We start from the raw sequence: 9,579 nt of genomic DNA, 5'->3' as shown, positions 1-9,579 counted from the left end.
ACAGCTTTTGAAAAAAGGAGTGCAGATAGGAACAGAACTGCCGTAGGTTACACTTACGTCGCTTTGGATAAAACCGTCTGCCAAATAAATGCAATGTAATGTAGAGACGGTGTATTGGGGCAGCTGTTTTTTATTGGCTGGCCAATTACAAATTCATCTAAACAGTTTAAGGCTTTTAATGGCTTTGTCAGAAGTAAACTGTTATCAATTTACACAAACCAGACTATATTGGCCTAGCTGAAGCTTTTTTTATTTTTTCCAGTTCAACTTATAAAGCGCTTTGCAGCATAAATCCGCTTGCTAAAACGATGTTGATATCAGTTCCTGGCTCATAGCGAACAAAACATTAATTTTCGTAGCGATTGACGGCCCACAGTGGCTACTGTGTTAAGTATGAAAGATAAGTGTATCTATTAATTTATTTCTGAATAACATTTATACCGGTGTAGGCTCCTAAACGTTTTTGGAAGGTTTGTAAGTTTTTCTTACCATGTTTCTAGATTGAATTCGGGTTGCATGGATACAATTGTTTTTGTAATGATTCAAAATGTTATTGCAAATATTTCAGCACAATTGATGAGTTTACTGTGCTTAACGTTTGTGGTGATAGTGGACTATTAGTGCTTTCAGCATTTTTTCCCCCAAATAGTTCCAAAGATGAATTTAAGAGGTCGAGGAATTATAATTACGTAGTCGTATCTAAAGGTAGCCTAATCCATAGTTCTGAAATCGTAAGCCTCAATGCATTCGCATAGTGGATCTTTTGGCACTGTTTTATAATGGATTTCTCAATTTATTCTTCATAGCTGAAGGGACCTTGGGTCAAGTCCAAAACAATACTGAAAACCTAATAAAAGTGTGTTTATTATTGGAGATATTAAAGCATTAGGAACATTTCAGTAAAGATTGACCCTTTTTCAAATTCACTTACATTGCACCCGTTTTATCAACTTCAGAAACAAAACACTATCATAGCAAAGATTATAGATTGACTAATGTAGTATGCATCAAATACATGCATTAAAACAGTGGTAAGAGATCTCATAGAGCTGCTAATTAGTAGAATTAGGTGTGTCAGATTAGGGTTGAAATGAAAACCTACAGGACAGTCGATCTCCAGGCCAGGGTTGGTTACCCCTGCATCAAATGGTATCCATCCATGTTAAATGTGTGCAGGTTGGACTTGGATAAGTTTGTTGCCCCTGGGTCAGCGAAAGTGCATATTGGCACTAGCTGAGGCCCATTATAAAATATTCTGAAAGTAACAGTATAGAGGAAGAGCAAACCTAAAAACACAGGCTTACACAATATAAGAATAATCTTGATGGTAAACATCTAAATAGAAAGCATCAAATTTTGTGTTCATTCCACTGCATAGAGGCTGCAGTGTTCTCTTGCTAAAGGCAAATGACAAAATAATACATTCATCTGCCTTGTTCAGAATTTAATAAGCAGTTCCTCTTCAATAGCTTATCTTAGAATTAAATACACCCAGGTAAAGGATGGAAAGTGTGGTTGGATGTTCAAAGTGCTTGTCAGTCGGCCTTGTAAACAAATTTGTGTGTGCATAATATGTCCATTCAAAATGTTAGGCTTTGTTTTCTAATGTCACTTTTTTGCAAATAAGTTTTTACATTAGTTTTCTAAATCACTAGCATAAATAAATAAACAAAATTATTGTGCTTTTTATATTGCTTTTATAATATTTATCAGATATATATTATCTTTGAAGCTCACACAATGGTTAGCTGAGGTTGTCTGTGACTTCAACGCTTTGTCTTTTCCCCATAAAACTGGTGATTTGATGAGCCTATTTGTCTAATCAGGGCCTCAAAGCCACTCCATTGGGCCATCCAGGTGTGGTGTGAGGTTGCTGATTGGAAGAAAGCACCCTTGTAGATAGAGAAAGAAAGAGAAAACAAGGGAGAGAGTACAGATGGAGAGAGAAGAGAGAGGAAACAGAGGGATGAGAGAGTGTCAGCAGCACTGTCTGTATTATCTTCACGTTATTTTGGGGACTAGAGAAATTCCAAAGATAGGCTATCTGTGGTAAAGCAGCAGTCATTTTTAGTGGGGCTTTATAAATGTTACAGAGAGACTATAGTTTTCCAATAAAGTTCAGTTTGTGTGCTAGTTTCCCACTGGAATTTACGCAGAGACCTGAGAGCCGGTCATGTCTAAGGAGCGATCATTATGTTGAGGCCATTAACAAAGCAAGGATCGATGGGATACAGAATTTGTGTGTACAGTGGCTTTTTCCACAGACACTGTCCTAAAGTAATAAATCACTGCTAGTTATAGACTTCTGAGAGGTTAAACCTTGGTTGCAAACCCTCATAAGGTGGACTGGAGATATGTCTGATCACATGCAATATCAGAAGAACCAGATAAGTAGCAGGGTTTTGATTACCCAAGAGTGTGTTATCTATCAGTCTTCAAGGACATGCACTGCTGATGACCTTTTGTGGCGAAGCGCCAAAGTGCCATATACAGTGTTGTCCGTAAGTACTTGGACAGTGACACAATTTTTGTTGTTTTTGAAAAAATGTTTTTCAAAGAGGATTGTACGAGGACAGAGTGTGGGCTCCCTCTTGTGGTAAGTGCCATTCCTGTCAAGCTGCTCCGCATTTGGCTTGGTTGTTCAGATACTAAAACGTAAGAATTTAAGACCTAATTTTTTTACACGTTTGGTGCCTTGTGTGTGGTGCTTTTTGTGATTTTAATTAACATTGATTGTTCTTCTGTCCCCTTGTGCCAAAACTGACAGATAGGCAATATTGATTGCCCCAGGCAGGACAAATTGTGGCAAAACAAACAAACAAAATGATCTGTACAGAGGGGGCCTGAAGGACTGCTATAGCATTGCTATATCATAAGCTTGCCATGCCACAGAACACAACACAATTATGTGTAACTATTAAAATGGGAAGCACAAGACTCTTCTCTACTTTTGAACTCGGATAACAGAGTGATAGTGCATAGAGTCTAACATGAATTGTATGCATTAAATTCACAGCTGACGAATCTTTAAAATCCTTCGTTCCTTTTCGATCAGCTGATCAAAGAGGCGGGGCTACGTCATCATACCGGATGTTGATACAGGCTGCTGCGGGAACAGCTGAGGCAGAAAACAACGGATCAAGCTCGACTTGGCTGCTTTAACAGACAAAAGAGAGAAGGGGACAAGAAAGGAAGGAAAAACAAAGGAAATAAGATCGAGAAACTAAATTGGCTAATTCTACGCAGGAAAATAACTATTTTAATGTGAAGTGAGGGCATAGAAGCCCTAGACACAGAAGACAGACGGAGAGAGGTGAGAGACTCGAGTTGTGTGTCAACAAATGGCTACGACGCTGCCACCAATCCAACCAAGTTTTGCGGTAAAAAAAAAAAAAGAAAAAGCTCTGGGGCTGGTTGAATATGTGCCTTGTGGGGAGCTGGGTAATGTCAGGCAATTACATTTGTCGAGGATTTTACTTTGTGTTGCGCAAAAATACAGTTATTTCTAATGTTCTGTTCCCATTCTGTCTGTTGGTTCTGTTTTTCAAAAACCCGTCTTCCTTGTTTGTCTGACAACACCGTACAAAGGTGACATCTAACCCTTTTAACTTAAAAAACAGAGCCCAAGGTACTTAAATGGTTTGCTAGAATAGCTTACTGACTACTTAAGTAGTTACATAGAGAGTATTTCGTTTGCAAAATGCATATTGGTTAATATTGGACATCGTATGTCGATTTTTAGCTACCTGGCAAATTCACAAGAAATAAAGTAGTAGGCTGTTGAAGCAGACAATGGGCATATTAAGGACGACTTAAGCTGTATATTTGGGTAGCTGTATCGTAGCTATCCACATTAGCTATTGGATTGCTTTCGTTTTTGCACTGACTTTCACCGCTTTGAAGGGAAACAAGACTGAGCCTTTTGCAACCGGGCGTTATAGATTGTCACTGTACGTCGATTTATTTGTATTACCTAGAATGGCATAACTTTTTTTTTTAATTGAGTTGATCGCATATTACATTGGCTCGCTCCCAGTGAGTCTGATTTGTTTTGACTGCACGCTCCCCTGGCTATGTGAGGACAAGCTGATGTCTAGAAATCACTGCATTATACATTACGTTCACAATACAGTACTATGTTTGTGCCGTTCTGGCGACTTCTCTTTGTTATCAATACGATTTGTGCCACATATCGCATTTTTACTGTCGCATCTTTCAACACTATTTTAGAGTTGATGCGTAGCTCAATGCCTTGGTCTCGCAGGAGGATTTGACGCAGCCGTGAACTCGAATGTCCTTGTGCAGTGGCCACTGCTGTTGACACACAAAATAAGCTGCAGTCCCCTTCCGTGTTTTTTCATGTAAGAACAACAGGTTTTTGTTATTGGTATTTCTGTATTGTCGCTTTAAGTGCATCCTCGATTTAGGCTAATCATCGCAGAGATTATGGCTACTAGCCGTTTTGCCATTGGTGAGAACGCGTCTATTCTGTCAAATATTATTATATATATATTATTAATTAAAATAATTTGATTATAAATTATTGTATTTGCTTATCCATGTTGTATAAAAAAAATACACAAAAGTGCATTGCTACTGCTGACCTGAAATACAACACATTCATTTCCATATTGGTGTGTATGACCTGTGGCATACACACTCACTGCCTTGTCGCTATGATCTGTAACATTAGCGCACACACACGCAAATGCACACACTGCATTGCTGCATGTCTCTGTCTATCGGTCACACTCTGCTGACATGCAGGGACACTGGGGGCCATCTACAGGCCGCACGTTGCCCATGCAGACTTTTCTGAACCCAGGCTGTTTCTGCTCTTAGCTATGTAAAGCCAGTGCCTTGTGATATATGGTCTGCAGTCCGAGTAGCAGAGGGAAGGACACTGATACTGACACTGACAGAAGCCATCTCAGAGAGCAGCAGAAGCAAGAATAGAGGCTACTCTTCATACGCTGTGCGTCATGATGTAAACACGGACGACAGAGAGGAAGGGGGTAGGAAGGTTAGTTTAGGTCACACTTTACTAACCCCAATAGGGAAATTTGCTTGTCGCCTTGACCGTATCACATACAGAAACATAGTCGAGGAAATTACGCTTTAGCATTTCTCACTGGTTCCAACATGAAATGTCAATTCTAAACCTACAGAACACGAAAACACTGAATATGAAAATAACACTGTAGGAAACTCACTTAAATCTTTCAAGCACCGTAGTTACAGCTAAGTAAGTGAGTAATAAATGAATGCAGTAAATGCATCATGCTCCTGTTCACATTTCCAGTGAAGAGCAAGTGTGGAGTGCAATGTATGGGTGACACTGTGATAACCAGCCAGCCACTGCAACCTGAAGCAGCACACAACATAATAATCCCTCTCTCCCCTGGCGTAGGGAAAAGGGTGTGGTACATTCGAGAAGATCCTCAGTTTGTGTTTGTTTTTGCACATCTGTTTCATATTTTAAACTAAATTCAATCTCAGTTTGGACAATCTTGGGTCTATAATGCATCGTATTTTAGACCCTCTTTGTACAGAAACTGGGGAAGCAAATGAACTTCTCTTCCCATCTTACACTGTTTCTTTCCCTCTCTCTATATCTCGTACTCTCCTGGTTTTTCTTTTCTCGCCCGCTTGCTATCTGGATTCAAGGTGAGGGTGAAACGATTACTCTAGCATCTTGCTGACTGGCTCTGGTTCTGTTGTGGGTGTGGCTAATAAGCACACATTCCTTATGTACTCTACTCTCAAAGCAGCCTATGCTTGTAGTCTTGTTGTTATGGCCATTAGGTCCAGAAGTAAATAGCGTGTTCACATGGAATGGGTATGCTTAACAAATAGCAAAATATGGATATTCTATTTTCCTTAATAATAATTCCCTAAGCAAATAATTTCCAGGATTTGCTGAGGTGACTTTGCTTCATTTTGGCTAGCAGACAAGTTAATGTTATTGGCATTAGCCTAGCTTTTCTCCCTTTGATTTTGCTAACCTTGGGTCAGTTTATTTGTTTAATTTGTCCTCTGTTCCTTTATAATGTTGCCCTGTTGTATTCTGGGGATGTAACATCTACATTTCCAGTGCTTTTCAAATCAATTTTAACATGAAAAATTTAATGGGAATTAGAATTTTTATGAAGTAATTAAAATACATGTTATTCAATTGCATTATGCGAGTTTTTAGTCTTAAATGAGAGTCCAACTATTTGGAAATAAATTTAGGTCCATAATATGACATAATTAATGATAAATATAATTTGGAGAGAAAGTTAAGAAAACATGTATATCATTTTTGATAAATGCTTTATCAGTTAGCGGCTTGAGGCGAGTTGGTAGTCCAGCATTGTCATGAATGGCTAGTATTTAAGTAGCTTAGGTCAATTTGAATAGCCTTCTTCGATTTTGAAATGAGCAAATGGCTGTCTGACTGCACTCCCATCACGCTCTGCTCTGAATAGTCGGCCCGTTAATTCTGCCTCACAGCTCGTCTCTGCATTCCGCAGGTCGGTCCCAGCTGACGCCGGCACCATGGGGCGGATTTTCCTGGACCACATCGGAGGGACGCGCCTCTTCTCCTGCGCCAACTGCGACACCATCCTCACCAACCGCTCGGAGCTCATCTCCACCCGCTTCACCGGAGCCACAGGCCGCGCCTTCCTCTTCAACAAGGCACGGCCCCGCCCAACGTGCTCGCGATGCACTGACCTTCGCTTTCAATCATACACACACACGCGTGCGCACACACACTCACACGCACATGTGCATACATACACACAAGCACAGACACACACTCACATACACACGCACGTACGCGCACGTACACTGAAAACCTGTAATTCTTCTTTTTATCAAGTCACACCAGGCACGCACATGATAAGTCAGCAGTACATCCATGTAAAATGGCGCACAGGTCAACAGTAGGAGCACCCAGCTATCTTTCTGTAGCCCAGTGGTTCTCAGACTCAGTCCTTGGGGACCACTGTGTGTGCTGGTTTTCATTCCGACCTCAACTGCAATCCCAGAATTTTAACAAGCTGTTAATTTTTCATAATTATGTGCTTTTCATGTTTTAGAGCTGGTGTCCCCAGTCTCATCCAGAAAGGGCCAGTGTGGGTGCACATGCCTGATTATACTGTACTAATCAACCACTAGAGTCTTTGCTAAGCAAAGCCCGTGGAACTGTACCTGTAAATTGGTTGGCTAAATTATAACAGTCTACGCCGGCTTTGTTGCTTATGTTCTCCTGTCGCCCCCAGGTGGTGAACCTGCAGTACAGCGAGGTGCAGGACCGCGTGATGCTGACAGGCAGGCACATGGTGCGTGATGTCAGCTGTAAGAACTGCAACAGCAAGCTAGGCTGGATCTACGAGTTCGCCACCGAGGACAGCCAGCGCTACAAGGAGGGCCGCGTCATCCTGGAGAGGGCGCTGGTGAGGGAGAGCGAGGGCTTCGAGGAGCACGTCCCCTCCGATAACTCCTGAGTCCGCTCGGCCTCGCCCCCATGCCCGGCAGCCACAAGCACCGCCTCCCCCCTTCAGAGTCCAGAAAACTCATCTTCCCACACTCCCCTGCTGCCCCTCGCAGTGTTGCTTCTCGCTCACAGCCCCAACTTCCTGTCACACCAGAAAGTCCAATGGGTTAGCCTCCCAACCAGCTAAAACCTGGCCTATCATACCCACAATGGCACTCAACACACAACTACACACATACCAAGATACACACATAGCATTACCTTTGTGCCCTTATAAATATATATACATTTACACCTGCACATACATACGTACATACATACATACATTTTAAGTATAAAAAGATAAGATTTCGTGATATAAGGAGTTTAACTTTTCTATGATTATGAAATATGAAAATGTTGTGTGATTAACCGTGAACTGGAAAAAGGTGTGCGTGTATGTATATTCTCTTGCCTTTTTTTGACTGATTGTTTAGTTAAAAGTTGACCTTAATTTGAAAATTTTGGGGGGGTGGGGATTGGGTAGGGAGACAAAACTTGCTTTCAGATATTGTCTTGGCCCCAGAAGAAGTTCAAATGAAGACATTTATTTTTCTCTACTGGTTTTGTAATGGATGCATGCGATGGTTAGACTGCTTAATTTATAACAGTTTCAGCACAATTCTCATTCAGGAAAGTTTGCTTCCTGCCCTGATTCTTTCTCACCGGCACCCATTGACAGAGGCACACGCTGGACAGGAACACACAGGAACGCTGTGCATCGCACACAGGAAGTCATGCAGTCGCACACTGGACAACTACACGCACACGGACGCACTCTACACATACAGCAATCTGCTCCCGTGCGCTTGTGTGCACACCCCCCACACTGGCTTGCAGAGACGGACTGTGTACGCAGCCTCATCCAGACCAAGGGAAGAGTTTGGAGGCTTGAGACATGTTGCCGTACACTGGACTGGATCTCGTGGGGACTTGCGTAGTCTGGGTAGCAGAGTAGAGGGGACGTATTTCAAAGTACTGGGAGGCTCGTGGGGGTTTGGTCATTTATAACACAAGGTTCTGCTCACACACATGTATTTCTCTGGGGTGCTTTATGGGTTCTTTGTGTATGCAGGCTTGGAAGGGTTGTCCTGATCTGCTTTCACTGTTTGCTCTGTGAATTTACGCACTGGGGTAACGGAAACACTGCTCTTCTCCTGTGGTTGATGCTTATAGCCGCTCTCAGTTCAGGCTGTACAAGGTGTCCAGCTTGCCATAACGAAACTGTGAGGAATCCGTGCTCCATGCTCACTCAGCACACACTCCTTTACTCTCTACTGACAGGCCATGCAAGGGGATACTTTGGCTTCATTATATGAAATAAAATATTGGGTAAATAGGACTGGGTCTGGTCCAGTCTGCAGTACACATAGCTGTCATACCGCTGTGCAGACTACATTACCCATAATCACATTGTCCAAACATTTGTGCAGTTGGTAAAGTTAACAAAACCATACTTGTAATGTTACTATGTTCTTATAATTGTTAGTGTGTTTATTGTCCTTAATATTATTACTGTCATTCGTTTTTTCTTTATTTTGGGTAAAATTTAAACCAGGAATGTTTTTCTTTTGCAGAGTGTTCTTCTGTAGTGGTGATTTATCAATAAAATTAATCTTGCTTAGAGTCGGGCCTCACAGTTCCCTCATAGACAAGGCTAGCGGTCAAAGCCCACACCTCGTCCGAGACACAGGTGGGTGGACGGTGCAGTCATTGGTCTGATAAGAAACACCATGCTGGAGACCAGACGAAAATTCTTTTGAGCTCTTAAATAGAGTGCACGTCCATGCGGTGAGCAAGTGACTCGAGAACACAAGTCTTTTGCTTGGTGCACCTTTGAAACTGTAAAAAGCTGCATTGAAAGGTAGTGAGAACAGGTGATATGAAGTGGCTAACCAGCTCGTTTTAGACCCCAGATGGTAAAATCTGGAAAGATCTCGAGACACTGAAGCCTAGAACACAAATAGAGCTAATTGTTAGCAGACCAAAAGGAAATCCATTAGCGGGTGGTTTGCACTATTCCTGTTTTTTTTGGAGGTACTCTTCAATTCTATATT

The 9,579-nt window shown here is 41.7% G+C and overlaps 1 protein-coding gene across 2 annotated transcripts; it reads left to right on the top strand.

Annotated features, from left to right (window-relative positions):
• Positions 1-3,072: 3,072 nt before the first annotated feature.
• LOC118228834 (protein yippee-like 5) lies at positions 3,073-9,148 on the top strand. Of its 2 annotated transcripts, none has more exons than XM_035420315.1 (3): positions 3,073-3,380; positions 6,516-6,681; positions 7,269-9,148. In XM_035420315.1, the coding sequence occupies exons 2-3, from the start codon at positions 6,541-6,543 to the stop codon at positions 7,491-7,493; spliced, it is 366 nt and encodes a 121-aa protein (XP_035276206.1). In that variant the 5' UTR covers positions 3,073-3,380; positions 6,516-6,540; the 3' UTR covers positions 7,494-9,148. The 2 variants fall into 2 exon arrangements, with proteins under 2 accessions (XP_035276206.1, XP_035276205.1); XM_035420314.1 differs by having other exon boundaries at positions 3,076-3,313.
• The last annotated feature ends 431 nt before the right edge of the window (positions 9,149-9,579 follow it).

Source organism: Anguilla anguilla, chromosome 6 (assembly GCF_013347855.1).
Source record: "Anguilla anguilla isolate fAngAng1 chromosome 6, fAngAng1.pri, whole genome shotgun sequence".
NCBI classification, from domain to species: Eukaryota; Metazoa; Chordata; class Actinopteri; order Anguilliformes; family Anguillidae; genus Anguilla; species Anguilla anguilla.
Note: the sequence above shows the minus strand (reverse complement) of the source record. Positions and strands in the feature narration are given on the sequence as shown.

Excerpts from the sequence above, each read along its gene's own strand:
- LOC118228834 (XM_035420315.1), top strand. The coding sequence starts at position 6,541 with ATGGGGCGGATTTTCCTGGACCACATCGGAGGGACGCGCCTCTTCTCC. Across the intron at positions 6,682-7,268 it reads GCGCCTTCCTCTTCAACAAG|GTGGTGAACCTGCAGTACAG; the intron begins GCACGGCCCCGC and ends TGTCGCCCCCAG.